A 19,665-nucleotide genomic window follows, 5' to 3' on the forward strand; every position below is an offset into this window, starting at 1 on the left:
ACAGTGGAGTGGTGTCTTTTGGGTGCTGACTCCGCAGGTTATTATGCCTGGGAACGGTGGAGCGCCAAGGGGTGGGACTAACCCGTGAACCAACGGATTGGCTGAGTAAAGTCTAAACCACACTCAGTCCTTTACTCTGATTGGCCAACAGAAGAGGTGGGAACTATCTGTCAGAGTATTTGAGAAAAGAACCTGTAAACAGTTTTTTAATTCTCTGAGTGCCCTGCGTGGTATCTCAGCGGACCCGTATATACGAACCTTCATACTTATCATACATACATTTTGCATATAATAAATTAAGCTTGGATTGAAGATCTCTTGATTCTTATTCCAATACCAGATTTGAATTACGCAATTTCTAACAATCCAAAAGCCCATTATTTCCCCATAGGCATTGGCCAACGAGCCATGGCAGAGTCACTGAGGCATAAAGAAAGGCGCAGTTAGTTCCTACAAAAAGACGACATTACCAAAGATGTTCTATCTGTTCCATTACTATTGCTCTCTATAAACAACGGACCTCAGTTTCTAAACATACTGAACTGACTTTAAATCAGCTTTCCCTATCCGGTTTATTCTGATAAAACGACAAGAACCGACCCTGGACCAGTTATAACCGCTGCACAAGCGCAGACTTCTAATCACGTGGTGCAGTAGCTGGCTGTCTTCTCAGAACCAAGGAGCTGCAAAATGGAGGTGATGATGTTATAAATATATTTAATGTTTATCAATCTCTGTATATTTGAGATGAACGTAACAGAGTGCAAAGTGTATTTGGAGCAAACAGATTTTTATTTTGATAATGTTACAGCAACAATAAAAGGTGCGCATTCTAACCGCATTTTTTTTTAGGAAGCAACGTTAGCTAACTAGCTAGCACAGATGCGTCTCTGAACATTTGGCTATCAAATTGCATCATGCCAGTCATAGAGGGCTACGGTTTCAATGTTGCATACATTTTGGTTTGTAGGCAAGCGCTTGAATGTATCGTTGGGATACATAGCTACCGGTATAATAACGGTATAGGCCTTAAAATGTAAGGCAGGCTACGCCTAGCCCTAGTAGTAGGCGTAGTAGTTACATGTATTTAACTTGATAAAGGAATTTACCCACTATAAATGGTATTTGCATTATAAAGTATATTAAATAATATTTTCAAAATGGCGAATTGTTGTTTCCCCAAGAATGTTCCAGAGTCGTGGCTAATGTGATGGTTACACTATCTCTCCTAAAATGTTATGTGTTTTTTTTTTTATCAGCATAAGTCTGTCTTGCTGTTGGACATTGGGCAGAGCTGATTACTGTACCCCCCAATAACCATAACCAGGGCATTATATAAATATTCTCAATATAAGGCTCTGCCTGTAACCATTTAAATAGCCTGGCTGGCGCATTGCATTCTAATGCAGTAGTTCTGCCTTTGGGCGGTGTGAAATTAGAACGTTTACACGTATATATTGGAGTCAAGTGTACTGTACAATTTTAGTAAAAAGATAGTATGCTGTTGTCTATATAGTTGCATTGTTATGTGTGACATACATTCCTGTTTTGAATAATTTAACAGGGAGCTAGGGAGCCAGAACAGCTCAGGAAGCTGTTCATTGGGGGCCTCAGTTTTGAAACCACTGAGGAAAGTTTAAGGATCCATTTCGAACAATGGGGAAACCTCACAGATAGTGTGGTATGTATGCATTTCGCTCGCAATTTGATTTTACACACAAGTGTCTAGTGTTTACAAATTGTTAAAGTAATGTAAGCTAATACGTTGGTTTCCTGTAGGTGATGCGGGACCCAAACAACAAGCGCTCGAGAGGGTTCGGCTTTGTGACATACTCCTGTGTGGAGGAGGTTGATGCCTGCATGGCAGCTCGCCCTCATAAGGTGGACGGGCGTGTTGTCGAACCTAAAAGGGCTGTGTCGAGAGAGGTAAGCAAAGTCTGCTTGACGTTTCAGGTGCGTTTGCTGTTGTGGAGGTGTGACGGGTGTGTGTTCACTGCTTGTCTGTCTCAGGACTCCAACAGACCAGGCGCCCATCTGAGGGTGAAGAAGATCTTTGTCGGGGGGATCAAGGAGGACACAGAGGAGGACCACATCAGGGAGTACTTTGAGCCCTACGGGAGGATCGAGACCATTGACATTATGGAGGAACGCGCAACTGGGAAGAAGAGGGGGTTCTGCTTCGTATCATTTGATGACAATGACACTGTGGATAAAATAGTCGGTATGTTTGGGTATTTTTATTTTTTTTTATTCATTTTTTTTGCAGTTTTGAATTTGTCATTTGAAACATCAGTAAACATTCCGTTTAAGTATTTTCTCTTGTTTTCTTTTCAGCTCAAAAATACCACACAATAAACACACACAACTGTGAAGTCAGAAAAGCACTTTCAAAACAGGAAATGATGGAGGCGTCCAATCAGAGGAGTAAGCGTAATAACCAATCTTTATACTGCTTGTACAAATGTGTGACTGTTTTAGAGAAGCACATATATAGAATGCGCTTCATTGTCAATATTGGGCCATTCTATTTTTTAGGTAGGGGTGGTGGCTCTGGGAACTTCATGGGTAGAGGTGGCAACTTTGGTGGCGGCAACTTTGGACGAGGTAAGCACTTTTTTTTTTTTTACATTTGACATGGAACTTAAGAACAGGTAATCACACAATAAATGTAAACATTTGATCTTGTGTTACAGGAGGCTACGGTGGAGGAAGAGGAGGTTATGGAGGAAGAGGAGGATATGAGGGAGATGGTAAATGTTTCTATACCGTTTAGTGGATAATCAGATGAGGGGGGGGGGGACACAAAGCTGCATCACTAGAAGAGAGCTTGCTCAAATCTGAGTGCTCTGCTTTTGGTCGCTGTCCTGATCGGAGTGGTCGGTTTGTAACCCGTCCTGATCTGAGTGGTCGGTTTGTAACCCGTCCTGATCTGAGTGGTCTGTTTGTAACCCGTTCTGATCTGAGTGGTCGGTTTGTAACCCGTTCTGATCGGAGTACTCTGTTTTGTAACCCGTTCTGATCGGAGTACTCTGTTTTGTAACCCGTTCTGATCGGAGTACTCTGTTTTGTAACCCGTTCTGATCGGAGTACTCTGTTTTGTAACCCGTTCTGATCGGAGTACTCTGTTTTGTAACCCGTTCTGATCGGAGTACTCTGTTTTGTAACCCGTTCTGATCGGAGTACTCTGTTTTGTAACCTGTTCTGTGCAGGTGGGAACTATAGTGGAGGACCAGGCTACGGTGGTGGACGTGGTGGGGGGGGTTATGGGGGAGGAGGTCCTGGGTATGGAAACCAGGGAGGAGGATATGATAACTACAATGACGGAGGCAACTTGGGAGGTACAAACGCATGTTTTAGCCAGGATATATTGTGATCGGTTCATTGAGCTGCATTCACAGTAACCCACGGTAATTGAATTTGATGTCAGATCTTCTAAAAGCAAATCTCTGTGACCGCTAGGAAACTTTGGTGGTGGAGGAGGTGGAAATTACAATGACTTTGGTACCTACGGAGGACAGCAATCCAGCTATGGCCCCATGAAGGGAAACAACTTTGGTGGCAGAAACTCTGCCAGCCCCTATGGAGGTGAGTGTTCTCTCCCTGAGCTGGATGAGACGATGTGCCTATCTGATGACACAACACTCATCTGTCAATCATTGTTCATTCCAGGTGGCTATGGCTCAGGAAGTGGAAGTGGCGGCGGCTACGGTTCTCAGCGTTATTGATACTTTAAAACGCTAGGGTAAGTTCCATTTGGAAAAATACTGTGCACACCCTGACTGTGTAGTACAGCATGAGCCCACGCAACGCTAGAATAACAATTTGTTTTATCCTGTATCCATTCAACAGGCTTCAATTCTTAGCAGGAGAGGAGATGAGCAAGGATTTACCAGGAAAGCTGCAGGTTACTGTACTTTTTTAGGCAGTCGTCTGAAAGCATTTAAGAGGAACAGAAGTCAGAAAGTTACCGCAGCTTTAACGGGAGACTAATCCTTAAAAAAAGACTGTACGCAAGCTACAAAGTGAAAGAGTGTAGCTAGTACCTTCCTTTGTGGTAGATGTTTCCCCCACTTTATATTTTTTCCTTTTGTGCATCTGAAGTGTATGTATTGTGCCTGTGGAATCAGAAAGTGTTTTTTTAAATCTTTTTTTTTACTCCTAACTCCAGTCCGTTTTTGAATATTCCTACGTTATTTTGCTGTAGATTGATAGATTTTCTCTGGTCTTCTCATCTTTGTCGTTTTGAAGAACTTGGTTCTGTCAAAAGGGCGTAGACGCATCAGGCCCTCAAATTGGCTAGAGCTGTCCTCCTTTTTTTTTTTTTTTTTTTTTTTTTCTCTCTGAAGTTTAATATGATTCTCCATATCAAGTGTATTATTATTTGTATTTCGAGAACAGTATGTATTTCAGTAATTTCATTAGTGTGACAAGTGGTTATAAGTAGTGCAGAAAACAATTTGAGGAAATGTTTTACACTACTTGTATGCAGTAAACTGAATTCTAGATTGTTAAAATATTTTTGAAAAGTGGAAATAAGTTAAATAAAGTTGTGTAGTAAAGTCTTTTGAAGTATAGTGCGTCATTGGCTCAGAGAAAGTTTGAAGGATTGGATTCTTTTTCATGTCCGTAATCACTAATCAAGTGTTGCAAATCAATATCCTCAGAATGTTTTGTTTTCTCTGAACTTCTTTGAAATGTAAAAAAATATATATATATATCTTGCTGGATGGAAAGGGAGTGTTGGCTAGTTCTAGGGAGAGGCACACGCATCACCTAGCCAGCATTGCACTTGTAGGATTGTTACAGCTACAAGCTACTTCAGTTGAGCCTCAGCAGGTCAGTGTGGAAGATTGCAGATTACTTTTTCCAGACAGGACCTCTTCAGCCCCAGCACAGTGGACAAGTCAGCATGTTGTGAGAGGAAAGAGAAGGCAGCACCGAGAGCCGCAACCCTTGGAGAAAAGCTTGCATTGTTGTCTTGCCTGGTAGTGAGCATCAGCCCTCCCAAGGCTAGCTATACCGTTCAAGATCAGCCGATGCTAGCGAAGAAAGACTAGAGTTCCTGGACACTCGGAGATCCTGTTGAGTCAGATATGAAAGATCACCAGGAAGTTCTTACTAGCTGTCAGACCTTACAGGGGGAAAAGGGGAAGTGAGTATTTCACAAGCTGTGGTAACGTAAAGATGGAGCAGGTAAGAGTAACCACTTTGCTTGATTTACAGATCGGGAAAGAAGCATTACGACTATTAAGGGCTGAAAATCTCTAATGACACGGTTACATGGAGAGATTTCTGGATGGGTAAGACTTCAGTATTTCTCAAAAGTATACAGTAAGGTTATGCAAGGCACTAACACTCATAAGGTAGAACAAATGCTATTGAGTCTAATCCCTTCCGAGAGTGAAAGTGTACCATTCACTCAATTTGGGAGGTCATTTTGAAGGATCTCATGTGTTTCTTGCACAGTTCACTGATCTCTGGAGGTCTGCAGAGAACATGCTTAAATTAACACTAATTTACACCACTATAGATGTATTTTGATATTTTGCTCTGTGTAGTTTTTATACAACTTTTCAATATTAATGTATAGCTTTTAATAGTAACATTAAAAAGTAGCTCAATTAAGGATGGTGATTTTTCAACCCTTGGTTAGACAATTTTAAGTATCATATTCTAGTTTGAATAAATTAATACTTGTGCATGTTTATTCAATACATGTGTTTATTGAATAAAGACATCTCTCAAAGGAATTAGTGATTTTATTTGCATGAACAGTGATGGTTTTGTTTGCCTCTGAAAGATTGGTTTGATAGAGGGTGGAGAAGGCTTGATTGATACTACAATGTGCAGTGCTAGCCGGATTACTCATGTATTCTTCCACTGCTCTGTCGTTCGCTACAGAAGAAACTGGCCAGATCAAGGAGCCTGGGTAGCCAGGCAAGGGCAGTGAGTGTTTGTCCAGTGGACCTTTTGAAGTGTAGCTGAACAATGGAGTACACTGTTGCATAACTGAATAAATGCCGGTGGAACCATGTCCTCAAATGGTTTTGGCTTACACACAATTTATAGAATTAAAGGATTCAGGTCATAATATTCCATACATCATTCAATTTTTATGCACTTTTCTCTCTGTCTATTCTGACCTTGAATTTAAGCATGAGGTAACGCATGTCTCAGCCAGCTATTCTTTCGGGGTGGAGATATTTAGAAATGGAGGTGTGTCTACAGATCCACCGTATTCTGACCTTGATTTAATTCCCTAATAATTCCACCACCGTAAAGGTGAATAAGGTCGAGCAACCTGTCGGTTCCAAGTGGAACAGCATCTACTACATTTATTTTCCGACAGAAATAACACCGTTCTCCATGCCTGTAATTTACAAATTGATAAGCGCTATTAATAAGAACTAGGTAAATGAGTAAGCCGTTTGGATAAGGGGATTTTAAATATAAATGACAATTGAGTTACATCTATTTTACGTTATGATCGCTGAAAACAAATGCCAGCAAACTGAAGCATATCAGCTTTCCCACAGTGACGTTTATGAAATGGTGTGCCATTATTTAGAATGTAAATTGTATTTCCTTTTAACTTCAAGGGATGAAATGTAGAGACCCAAGCTATATGTGTATGTAGCCATGCGCAAATGACGGTATAGCGCCAAACCTACAGAGTTGATTTATGATTTCTATGTTTTAATTATATGCCCGGACTTTTCACATTATTTACAATTTGTATTGCGTTAAATATTAGCCAATATCGGTAGCCACCATCAGTTATACCCACATACATTTATAACTGTCACTTTAGTGTTAGTTTGCTTACATTTTGCATCATTCCATTATGTCGTTAGTCTACCTTTTCTTTCCTCTGTCATGTTCGTGTGGTTGTTCCTGATGATCACTAGCAATAGTGAATCATATTAGGCCAACATATTACAAGTTGTGCAATAATTTAGGACATGTAGCCTATTTCAATCATTATGGAACGTATACCATACGTAGCAGTGTAAACCTGGAGCCAGGCACAAGGTTCACGATGACTGGACCATTGTCATCACAGTTCCTTGATTATTAGCGTAGATTTATAGGACTAGTGTTCAACCCCTATTCTACACTTTTCTCACCTTCCAATAATTAATGGATTGAACAATTGAATATGGCAACTTTCAGGATAAATCTAACCACCATTTTTGATTCACCAATATATTTAGTATGTAAAGGCTCTCCAAACCTGTTTTTGTATTATTCATAAATACTTTCCTAACCCTAAATAATATACAAGATCAGAGTATTTTTAAAAATCTACCAATTGGTGCTGTACAGGAGTCGAATATGGGTGTATTTTCATGGCTTTCTTTAATTGATCTCCAATATTCTGAATCATTCTCTCCATATATTCTAGTGAGTCTATTGAGAAAATTGAAATTAAAAGGTACACTAAATATAAAGGGATGGTTTTACATAAATGCACTGAAAGTCTGTTAGTCTGAACACCAACTACTGAGAAGTGAGTAGGAAAGGCGTACATTTTAAATCGGCCCAATTTGAATAGTAAGCAAGAGACCAACTGACTAAATGTAATAGTTTATTTCATTATAAAGCACGAGAGTCAGGACATACAAAATAAATGGAGCCGCAAATCAGCATAAAGTTTATAAAACAGACTTTTGAAGTAACAGTGATTGCAACAATATAATTAGCATACTAAAACATGATATATACAATACACATTTTCATATCTCAATAGCAAATAATGTATTTACAGACAATATCAGAGGAAAATAGAAGAACAGTACAAAATAACTGAAATATTATGATAGATTCAAGAAGAGTAGGCAAAAACTATATAACAGTTCTGCTGTTTTACTAAAACGCTTAAAGCCAAGCAACTACAAAGTTGTTCTTTGCATATTATTATTATTATTACTACTAATGCTGTACCAAGTAGTAAAGCGGAGAAGTGCTAGTTGTCCTTTTTCTTGATAAATGTCTTTTTAATGCGGGGAACGAGGAAGACTGTGCCATCGGTGGTCTGCTGGAGGGAGTACTCCGACGGGGAGTAGGGCTTTCCCTCCTCATCCCTCAGCAGACGGAACACCTCCAGGTACAGGGTGTTAAGCTGCTGCTTCATATTCTGCAGGCTGCTGTCGTTCTTGGTCTTCTCTGTCTGCAGTCGCTCCTTCTCCTCCTTCAGCGAGTCCATGTCATACTCCAGCTCCACGATGTTCTCCATCTTGCGCTTGCGGCAGTTCTGGGCAGCGACCTTGTTCTTGCCCCGCCGGCGGATGTCTCTGACCAGGGCCAGCTGGGCCTCGTTGAGCTGGTGCTTGGACATCATCTCGTTGAAGTCATCCACAGGCAGGTTGATGATCATGTCCACGGTGAAGGGGATCCGGAGGGCCTTGGCTCGCTGCTCATCTCTAGAGAGACGCTTCTCGGAGCGCCTCCTCTTCTTGTCTTTGGTGAAGGGGGGTTTGCTGTGGCCAGTCTCGTCATCTGGCTCAGTCTTGCCGTGTTTGGGCTTTTTGTCCTGCTGCTGAGGTAACACGGAAAGAGGTGGCTGCAGGCCATCTGGTTGGAAAGACAGTGAGAACATCTCGGAGTAGTCAGACTGTGCACTCCCAGGGTTACTGTCCATCTCCTCCATGTCTGAATCGCTGTAGCCACCAAAGGAGCCGTCCCCACACACGGATTTCTCAGGGGAGCTAGAATATGAGCTTGCTTCCACAGACACACCTGAATCAGAATCTGGACATTCTGTCATTATCTCAGGTTTGATGTCTCTGTCAAATGTATCTCCAGGAGAAAGGTCCTGTAATTCCATTGGTGTAAAAGTAGGCTTGTTTGGTATTTCTGCCAATGAGTTACCTCCATTTCCTTGGCCACAAGGCAGGGTGACACTGGTCACTTTTGTGTTGACAACATCTGGGTAAAATATGTCACAGAAAGTGTCTGCACTGAAGTGAGTACTGAGGTCCGGAGCCTTCAGGGTCATCTGACTGAGATGGTCCAGTGGAGCCATGTTGGGAAAGCTCTCCTCAAAGGTGTTGATGAATTCAGGTGGGCAGACATCTGCTGTGTTTGACGCCACCTCTTCCAGGTTGGGCAGTGGGTAGAAGCTGTAGTTTGGACCCTGCACCTCGGGGGTGGTGTTAGTGGGCAGATATCCTCCGGTCTGCTCCTGTGTGTTTTCCATTTCCATATTCAGGCATTGCTGGAAAACAAGATTCAGAAGCATCAAAACAAATCCAGTAACCCAATGCAGTTTATCAGACATCAAGATGTAACGTTAATGTAATATGCAGTATAGAACCATCATATGGACTAGCTGTTGTTCAGTGTTTTATTAAGCATTTATTAAACCTTGGTTTCAAACCTTTCTATTTTATTCCCAATAGTAGCCGAAACTTTGCACAGGTTCAATATTGAAAATAAAGTGGGATTCCTAAATTAGACAAACATTTTTGTATGAAATTCCGCATTGTATTTGTACTGTAAGTAAAGTATTTTCTGGCTTGTTTCCATGGTCCTACCTTCACCCACTGCTAAGCATTAGAAGCTATTTATGTTCTACCAAGGACACAAGCAGCTTCGCACCTTTTTGAGGCTTCCCTCCCATTGCTCTGAGTGCAACAGTGCTATGTGAAACCTGATCACAGTGGAATTAGCCGAGCTGTCTCTTCTTCCACTGCGTCCCATTCAAACAAAGGTGAGTATGTCCTCTCATGCATATCTGGCTGCTGCCATCCATACATTCTTTGGGTGTTGGTTACACCATAGAGCACCGTGCCATTGAGGCGGTAGAAGATGCGTATTGTACCTGCAGCTCGGGGAGGGACAAAAGCTCCATCCAGGCCAGCTCCAAATCTGGGGAGGTCCTCTGTGGGGGCAGTGGGGCTGGGAGTAGGGGCGGCTGGGTCAAAGCTGGCGGATCAGATTTCATCATGATGTGGCTGCTGTTGGGGGCTGGAGCTACGGGGGCGTCCAGACAGGAAGAGGTAGTCTACAACACAAGCAAGGGGAGGGGAAACACTGTAAAAGACAGTTACATACAACATTATATATTGTTCATTATAAACTGGGTGGTTTGAGCCCTGAATGCTGATTGGCTGACAGCCATGGTATATCAGACCGTATACCACGGGTATAACAACAAATTACTTTTTACTGTTCTAATTACGTTGCTAACCAGTTTATAATAGCAATAAGGCACCTCGAGGGGTTTGTGGTATATGGCCAATCGTGCATAAGAACAGCCCTTAGCCGTGGTATATTGGCCGTATACCACACCCCCTCAGCCCTTAATTAAAAATCGCTGGAAGCATATTTTTAAGGTAATAGTGAATGTCTGTATTTTTACCTCAGTTGCCTCTACCAAAGGAAATGTCTCTGCCAGCAGCTGCATACATTCATCAAATGACATGGCATCCCCATCTACTGTGAAGCTGACATCCTGAAAGCAAAGATTCAAAGCACTTCAGGTTTTCATCTAAATGCCCTCTATTCTAACACTGCATCCATTTCAACATTGTGTTTGTAATGCCTGATTTGCTAAAGAATAGGTAAGAATTTGAGCAGAGAGCAGAGCGCTACCTTAGACAAAGCTCTTCACAGAGAGCAGAGCGCTACCTTAGACAAAGTTCTTCACAGAGAGCAGAGCGCTACCTTAGACAAAGCTCTTCACAGAGAGCAGAGCGCTACCTTAGACAAAGTTCTTCACAGAGAGCAGAGCGCTACCTTAGACAAAGTTCTTCACAGAGAGCAGAGCGCTACCTTAGACAAAGTTCTTCACAGAGAGCAGAGCGCTACCTTAGACAAAGTTCTTCACAGAGAGCAGAGCGCTACCTTAGACAAAGCTCTTCACAGAGAGCAGAGCGCTACCTTAGACAAAGTTCTTCACAGAGCTGTTTCTAAACAGCCAAATTCACTAATGCAAAACTACAGAGCCACCTGTGTTTCCCTAGTTACATTGGATGAGGTAGTTACCTAGCTACAGAGCCACCTGTGTTTCCCTAGTTACATTGGATGAGGTAGTTACCTAGCTACAGAGCCACCTGTGTTTCCCTAGTTACATTGGATGAGGTAGTTACCTAGCTACAGAGCCACCTGTGTTTCCCTAGTTACATTGGATGAGGTAGTTACCTAGCTACAGAGCCACCTGTGTTTCCCTAGTTACATTGGATGAGGTAGTTACCTAGCTACAGAGCCACCTGTGTTTCCCTAGTTACATTGGATGAGGTAGTTACCTAGCTACAGAGCCACCTGTGTTTCCCTAGTTACATTGGATGAGGTAGTTACCTAGCTACAGAGCCACCTGTGTTTCCCTAGTTACATTGGATGAGGTAGTTACCTAGCTACAGAGCAGGGAGGGGAGTGGCCAGCCCCTGACATGACTGACAGCTGTGTGTGTACGGTACCTGTGTGACTTGAGAGGGTGCAGCGGAGGTAGCCGTCTGCAGTGGCTGTCCGCTGGGTGCAAGGCGGGGCACAAACTCCCCTGTCTCCTCGTCCAGCTGCAGCTGAGCAAGCAGGGCCTCCTGCTGCACCCTCTGCTGCTGCAGCCTCTTCTCCTCCGCCTGCACCCTCTGCCGCTGCAGCTCGTGCTCCTTCTGACGGTGGTAGTAGTCAAACACCTCGCGCCCCGCGCCCAGGTCTATGTCCTGCCTCCACAGGATGTCGATCAGGTCCATGTCCTGCCAAGAGACAACAAGTTAGACTGGAACTCGCAAAGCACCACACAGACTGCAACCAGATGAGAAGGAGATTGGTGAGGAGGAACGAGGAAGCGTTTCCCTGCTGTGAAGGAGTACGGCGACTGGCTCTCTTTCCAGTGCCACACCCCATCCCTCTGGGTGTCTGACGACAACAGTACTAGCAAGAATATAATGAGGAAGAAGTAGTATGAATAATAGATGCACTTCTCCATTTCCCCAGAGTTAGGTTCTCACCCACAGAGGAGATGTGCCTCTCAGCTGGTGACTCTCTTGATTAGTCTCTCAACCAAATAAAGGACAGCAGGTCAAATGTAATGTCGCTAGCTCAGAACAAAAAACGAATGAAATCGTTGATCACTCTGAGGAGAAAAGTTCATTTGACACAGCTTGAAATTAAAATATGTGGTTTACGTTTTACGGAGCGGCTGCTTTGCCGAAAACATTGGGACGCCTTTTCCAGATAGCTAAAAAAACTGAACCTTCCGCGCATGTGCGGGACTATTGACTTTACCATTTTTTTTCTACTTTTTATTTGTTCATTTGATAAACCGCACTGCACCACATTAATGTATTTTGAGAACCATATCAGGTTGAGACCTAGCAAGGAAGGTTTGGTAAAGATATGTTGAAAGTTCTTACAATGTCCCCACTGGTGTATGGCAACACCACTAGGACCTCCTGGTAGACCTCTCAGAGGCTGGCGCTTATTAGCTGCCTGCCTGTTCAGTCAGGAATGTCCAGAGATAAACTGTGCTGGTCTTCCTTGGGCCTCTTAACATCCATTACACAGACCTTATATACAGAAGGAAACGTTTCACAACGTATTAGGGTCACAAGGAAAGCTCTGCGGATGTGTCTATTTCTTACTTATCTGGATAATAAGTAAACTATACTCTCAGAGAGACTGGGTCACATAAACAGAACAGAGAGAGGAAGTAAACAGGGACAGATCAGATGACTAACAAAGTGGAAGGGAATGTAAAGAGGATGTGGTGTTGGTAAGACTGAGCTTGGTGTTATTTGTTAACAACTGATCGATTTCGACATAGATAACTCATGTAAATGAAATGAGCAGAAGTAATTGAGTTGTAAAACTGTGTGGACCAAATCAAGTGTTAAACATGGCCACTATAAATTCAAAAATCCCAAAACAATGTTTAATTGTTATCATTCACATAGCCTATTATCTTTAAATTCAGAAATATGTATAACAAATGTTGACACCCCCCCAGTGGTGGTTGTCCCACTGGCTATCCTAAGTTGAATGCACCAATTTGTAAGTCGCTCTGGATAAGAGCGTCTGCTAAATGACTTAAATGTAAATGTAAAAAATCTCTCTCTCTCTCTACATAGAGGTGCAGTGCTGCTGAGAACCCTTTAACCCTAATTGCCTCGTGGGTATCACGTCATAGCCAGCATTAGTCCGTGACCACTGAAGCCTTTAAAGTCACAAGGTCTGGTTAGGGCAGTAAGTCTCACTATTAATCTTGGTAGTGAGTTACACAAAACCATCCGTAATACATTATGGCTCTGGAGAGGATGAAGAATAGCCTAAACGGTCCATTCAGCTGCTGGATAAAGGCGCCTCTTGTGCTGGTCGCCCATGTTTTCCCCTTTCAAACACATCGGGTTGACTCCATGTGACACAGCCCCTAACCCACACAACCACCCACAACTATCAGTTACTGTCTAGAAGAGTAAAGAAATCTTGAAAAAGCTTTTCATGTTCGTCAACGAAAACTTCAAAACACCATTCATGCAGAGATGAGTGATCTGTGTACATTCACAAATGACTTGATCCTCCCTTTCGAGGCCCCTTTCATGGACTGTTTGGGAAGTCTCAAAAAAGATGATGTAACTACTTGGTCAATTATTTGGATAAACGGCTGAACATTTTATATTTTAGTCATTTAGCAGGCGCTCTCATCCAGAGCGACTTACAGTTAGCGAGTGCATACATTTTTCATACTGGCCCCCCGTGGGAATCGAACCCACAACCCTGGCGTTGCAAGCTCCATGCTCTACCAACTGAGCTACAGGGGACTAAACGACCAACCTATAACTCAGTAACTATTTTGTTATAAACTATATTGGTGGAGTAAAGTATTTATCCACAAAATACCTGTGAAACACACTGGTTAGTTCACTGATCTTTCTGAATAGTATACATGTACTAAGATACCATGTTAGTTCCTTTTGTCTGTCACTCAGAGGAGGGTTGGACTACAAATAAGGAACTGGGTTTGTAAAAATATATGCTCCATTTCCCGGTTGATATTTCCTGGTTGATTCTGTAAATTAGTGTAAATAAAAAATAAATAAATAAATAAATAAAATATATATATATATATATATATATATATATATATATATATTTAAACCAAACAGCTAGACTTTGAGTAGCTGTATTTGGATTTTCCATCTCAGAATGTGCAGCAACTCAAACAACAGAATAAAACCAATGTATTAGGTGAATAAACAGCACTTTTAAAAATAAGCCAACCACAGATTCCAACAACAAAGGAATTGTAAGTTCCAGTAACACAACAGCCCAATGAGATAGAGTAGAGTAGACAAACATAAAGGGGCGGTTTCCTGGACACAGGGTTTCCAGGACTAGGCATAATCTGTGTTCAGGAAACCGCCCCAAAATGTTGCTCTGTGTTGTTTCGTGATACACTGTTGCTTGAAGAGCATACCGGCCCTACTTGGGAGTCAGATTAGTATATTTTTCCACAAAATAAATGCATCTGGTTAAAACAACTAAGTAGGTTAACCTCCTAAACATGACTAAACTCAGGTTTAGTCTTAATCTAGAGGGAAACATGTTCTTTAATTGATAAAACCAAGGCCAGCTGCAGAACTACAACCACTTTTGGGTTATTATAACAATGAATAGCCTAAGGCTTAAGCCTACGTATATTGTCAATTTGACACAACCAGTTTAACTCTACAGAGGACCTGTGTAGCCTACGTCATGGAAAATAAAAGAAACTACATTCCAGGCTGGGCAGCCTTAGATTGTGCAATCAGTTAGTTGTATGGAGAAAAGTAGGGCCGAAGATGGTGGATAAATGAAGATGTCTTACTGAGGCAGTTTACCATTGGAAAAATTGTCAAGTTTCCAATCTGTGTAAGTGGGCGTTCCCTCTCTCGCGTGAGTCTAATCTACCCAATAACAGCTGGCTCTGGGGTACTTACTGGCCCCGACTAGAAAAAAATGTGCCAGTGAAATGTCTCGCTTTCTCTACCGTCCATGGTAGGTTTCTTTTCCGCCTGCTACGTTAGGTTACTGGTGGTCCAATCGATGGCAACTTTACGGGAAATAACGCTATGGGGCTCTAGTGGCGCATGCCGGTATTCTGACGGCCAAAAAACAAGCGCACTGAAATTAATAGAAAAAGACTGTCTGGGGAAAAGTTTTGTCATCGTCAACTTGTCATATGTTTTACTTGACAATAATTGTATCATTACACATGGACATAGAAATTAAACGGATGTTTTTCTGTTATTTTTCCCCCACACGGAATTGAGTTGGATGAACCGGCCAGACTTCCATCCATGACTTTGCAGAATTTTCTATGAACGAGTCTGTCGACTACAGCGCAAAGACAGAAATTGCAGAGCTACATGCAGTAGTAGCCTACCGTGTTTAAAAATGTAAAAACTACAGCACTAGAAGTTCACAAATATGATTATGGATAGTCTATAAGAAAACATATTTACGATGCCGTCTTTTCATTTCATAAACTTACGAAACAATATCTTATGAAATAATATAAGGATTATAATGGAAAACGCACATTGGGTTGAACATCCCAGTTTATTAATATCAGGTAACATATGAAAAGTTTAATTAGGCATAATTTAATTTCAATCGTTTTAAATATCCAATAAAATATAGTTTTTCAACAATAAGGATATAGTCTGGCATTGTGTCAATAGGCTATAGGTCAACCTTGAGCTATGGTTTCACATAATAGCCTATACATATAGCCAATAACAAAATATGATTTACCTGTTGACTAGGGTGCATTTTAGGCATCTCAATTTCCATCATAATGGAGAGTTGTCCCTTCGTAAAGCAAAGCCCAATATTAAAACAAATATTTGTAATCCTTTAGATCTACAGCAATATAAAATGGTGGACTATCCGAAAGCAAGGAGTCCGGCGCAGCAACGTTTTTGCTATGAAGGAAATATTGCTTCTAATCGTATGAAAATGTACGGGAAAATCCAAGCAGTCTGATGGCCCTGCCTACTAGTTGCAGCAACCAGTCAAGGGCTCTGACAGAGCTGCGCGGGGATCGTCCCCCTCAATATCCTATTGGGTCATAAGACCAGCGTGAGCCAATGTAACATTTGCTTCAAGTTTATAAACAATACATTTGTTACAAGTTTATTCCAGATACATATACATAATCTCTGCCACCATGGATTCATGTTTCTAAAAGTGCCCTTTATATAACCTAATTAGCCTATGCCTCTCAGAATTGCATTTTGGTTTACTTTTTTAACAAATATAACAATTACAGTTATAATGTTATTACAACAGCTATTACAACAATTGTCAGTAGGGCTAATGTTCAACAATTTAAGTCACATTTATCCATTTTATCAACCTGACGGACAAATCTACCCCAGTCATCTCATGCAGAATGCTGTAATGCTGCAGTGTAGTAGGTGCCTTCGGAAAGTATTCAATCACACCCCTTGACTTTTTCCACATTTTGTTGTGTTACAGCCTGAATTCAAAATTGATTTATATTGAGAATTTGTGTCACAATACCCCCAAAATGTCAACGTGTGTGATGAGTGATTTCAAAGGAGTCAGGCGTCAGGAGGGTAAATCACAGAATAACAGGATTTATTCCGAAACACAGAGTTACGCAGAAATGCGTCAAAACACTCCAGTGCGCAAAACAGGCGCACTGGAAATAACAAGGCACAAGGGGAAATATCCCCGTGATACAAAATACACGGAGCTCCACCGAGCTTCTCTACCCTCCACAATAAACAATCACACACAAAGACAAGGGGGCAGAGGGAACACTTATACAGGTACTGATGAGGGGATATGAACCAGGTGTGTGTAATAAACAAGACAAAACAAATGGAATGATGATATGAGGAGCGGCAGTGGCTAGAAGGCCAGTGACGACGAACGCCGAACCCTGCCTGAACAAGGAGAGGAGGCAGCTTCGAAGAAAATTGTGACAGTACCCCCGAAGCGCAGCTCCAGCAGCGCACCAACACCGGCCTCGGGGACGGCCAGGAGGACGCGGAACAGGGCGAGCCGGATGGCGACGGCGGAGATCCCGCAACAGGGAGGGATCGAGGATATCCCTCACCGGGACCCAGCGAGGTACTGAAGGCCCCCCATCCGACGCCTCGAATCCAGGATGGAACGGACAGAGTATGCCGGGGCCCCCTCGATGTCCAGAGGGGGCGGAGGGACCTCCCGCACCTCAGACTCCTGGAGCGGACCAACCACCACTAGCCTGAGGAGAGACACATGGAACGAGGGGTTAATACAATAATCTGGCGGGAGTAATAACCTATAGGTAACCTCGTTTATTCTCTTCAGGACTTTGAACGGCCCCACAAACCGCGGGCTCAGCTTCCGGCAGGGCAGGCGGAGGGGCAGATTCCGGGTCAAGAGCCAGAACCGATCACCCGGTACAAAGTCCGGGGCCTCACTGCGGTGGCGGTCAGCGTTGGCCTTCTGGCGACGCACAGTGCGCTGAAGATGGACATGAGCAGCGTTCCACATCTCCTCTGCGCGCCGAAACCAGTCATCCACCGCAGGAGCTTCCGTCAGGCTCTGATGCCACGGTGCCAGAACCGGCTGATAACCTAAAACACATTGAAATGGCGATAAGTGGAGGAGTGGTGGAGAGCGTTCTGGGCATATTCTGCCTATGGCAAGAACACCGACCACTCCCCCGGCCGGTCCTGGCAATAGAACCGCAGGAACCTACCTAAATAATAATAATAAATAATAATATGCCATTTAGCAGACGCTTTTATCCAAAGCGACTTACAGTCATGCGTGCATACATTTTTGTGTATGGGTGGTCCCGGGGTTCGAACCCACTACCCTACAAGCGCCGTGCTCTACCAGCTGAGCTACAGAGGACCACTACCTACATCCTGATTCACCCGTTCCACCTGCCCATTACTCTTGCGGTGAAACCCAGAGGTCAGGCTGACCGAGACTCCCAGACGTTCCATGAACGCCTTCCAGACCCTGGATGTAAACTCGGGACACCGGTCAGACACTATGTCCTCTGGCATCCCGTAGTGCCGGAAGGCGTGAGTAAACAGGGCCTCCGCAGTCTGCAGGGCCGTGGGGAGACCGGGCAGAGGAAGGAGGCGGCAGGCTTTTGAAAAGCGGTCCACAATGACCAGGATGGTGGTGTTACCCTGAGAGAGGTGAAGATCAGTGAGAAAGTCAATACACGGGTGGGACCATGGCCGTTGTGGAACTGGTAAGGGCTGTAACTTACCCGCTGGGAGGTGCCTAGGTGCCTTACTCTGGGTGCACACCGAGCAGGAGGAGACATACACCCTCTATGTCCGTAACGCCCGCTCCATCGTAACGCCCGCTCTGCGTCCATCACCCACACTACCGGCGCCACAATGCAGGAGGCCGGGAATATGGGGGTGATGTCTATGGGCCTCTCCTCTGTGTCGTACAGCCTTGACAGCGCGTCTGCCTTCACTTTCTTCGTACCCGGGATGTAAGACAGTGTAAAATCAAACCAGGTGAAGAATAGGGCCCACCTGGCCTAGCGAGGGTTCAGCCTCCTCGCTGCCTGGATGTCCTTCAGGTTACGGTTGTCCGTCCAGACGAGGAAAAGGTGTTTCGCCCCCTCGAGCCAGTGCCTCCACATGGTCAGGGCTCGGACAACAGCCAACAGCTCCCGATGACCAACGTCATAGTTCTGCTCCGCCGGGCTGAGCTTCTGGGAGAAGAAGGCACAGGGGCGGATCTTGGGTGGCGTGCCCGAGCGTTGAGATAGGACAGCACCTATCCCTACCTCGGACGCATCCACCTCCACTACGATTGTTAGTGATGGATCGGGATGGGCCAGTACCGGGACTGAGGTGAACAGAACCCTCAGGTTACTGAAGGCCCTGTCAGCCTCAACAGACCAGCGGAGCCGGGACGGCCCACCCTTCAACAGAGAGGTGATGGGTGCTGCGACCTTGCCAAAGCCCCGGATAAACCTCAGATAGTAGTTGGCAAAGCCAATAAAGCACTGCACCTCCTTTACCGTGGTTGGAGTCAGCCAATTACGCACAGCTGAAATGCGATCTCCCTCCATCTCCACGCCTGAGGTGGTAATGCAGTATCCGAGGAAGGAGACGGACTGTTGGAAGAACAGACACTTTTCTGCCTTGGCATAAAGGTAATGTTCCAACAGTCGGCCCAGCACTTTGCGAACCAGGGACACATGCTCAGCACGCGTAGCAGAATACACCAGAATGTCATCGATGTAGACCACTACACCGCGACCAAGCATGTCCCGAAAAACACCTTGTTCACAAAGGACTGGAAGACGGATGGAGCATTCATCAAACCGTATGGCATCACCAGGTATTCGTAATGCCCCGCGGTTGTGCTGAATGCTGTCTTCCACTCATCCCCCTCTCGGACACGCACCAGGTTGTACGCGCTCTGGAGAAGCGCGCCCCATGCATTGATTCGATTACAGATGGAATGAGGGGTAGAGGATAACTATAACATATTGTCCCCTTGTTCAGTGCTCGGTAATCAATGCAAGGGCGCAGACCGTCTTTCTTCTTCACAAAAAAGAAATTCGAGGAGGCGGGCGAAGTGGAGGGACATATGAACCCCTGGTGCAGGGACTTGGAGACGTATGTCTCCATCGCCTCCGTTTCAGCCTGCGACAGGGGATACACATGACTCCCGGGAGGCACA

General features: G+C 43.9%; 2 protein-coding genes across 3 annotated transcripts; one reads left to right on the top strand and one right to left on the bottom strand.

Annotated features, from left to right (window-relative positions):
* Nucleotides 1–608: 608 nt before the first annotated feature.
* LOC311122665 (heterogeneous nuclear ribonucleoprotein A1-like) lies at nucleotides 609–5,300 on the top strand. 2 transcript variants are annotated; one of them, XM_084197003.1, is made up of 11 exons: nucleotides 609–696; nucleotides 1,565–1,681; nucleotides 1,780–1,926; nucleotides 2,011–2,221; nucleotides 2,335–2,424; nucleotides 2,536–2,604; nucleotides 2,694–2,750; nucleotides 3,210–3,338; nucleotides 3,460–3,585; nucleotides 3,670–3,742; nucleotides 5,224–5,300. In XM_084197003.1, exons 1-10 carry the CDS (start codon nucleotides 691–693, stop codon nucleotides 3,723–3,725), a joined length of 1,008 nt encoding a protein of 335 aa, XP_084053129.1. In that variant the 5' UTR covers nucleotides 609–690; the 3' UTR covers nucleotides 3,726–3,742; nucleotides 5,224–5,300. The 2 variants fall into 2 exon arrangements, with proteins under 2 accessions (XP_084053129.1, XP_084053128.1); XM_084197002.1 differs by lacking the exon at nucleotides 5,224–5,300 and adding an exon at nucleotides 3,850–4,562.
* Nucleotides 5,301–7,575: 2,275 nt separating this feature from the next.
* On the bottom strand, nucleotides 7,576–15,927 carry LOC311122667 (nuclear factor erythroid 2-related factor 2-like). Its single transcript, XM_084197004.1, has 5 exons — nucleotides 15,736–15,927; nucleotides 11,421–11,696; nucleotides 10,364–10,456; nucleotides 9,824–10,006; nucleotides 7,576–9,217 (listed from the first exon to the last, which is right to left on the bottom strand). Exons 1-5 carry the CDS (start codon nucleotides 15,775–15,777, stop codon nucleotides 7,967–7,969), a joined length of 1,845 nt encoding a protein of 614 aa, XP_084053130.1. The 5' UTR covers nucleotides 15,778–15,927; the 3' UTR covers nucleotides 7,576–7,966.
* Between the last annotated feature and the right edge of the window lie 3,738 nt (nucleotides 15,928–19,665).

The sequence above is a fragment of the Coregonus lavaretus genome, assembly GCF_964263955.1.
Source record: "Coregonus lavaretus genome assembly, contig: HAP1_SCAFFOLD_715, whole genome shotgun sequence".
Lineage (NCBI taxonomy): Eukaryota > Metazoa > Chordata > Actinopteri > Salmoniformes > Salmonidae > Coregonus > Coregonus lavaretus.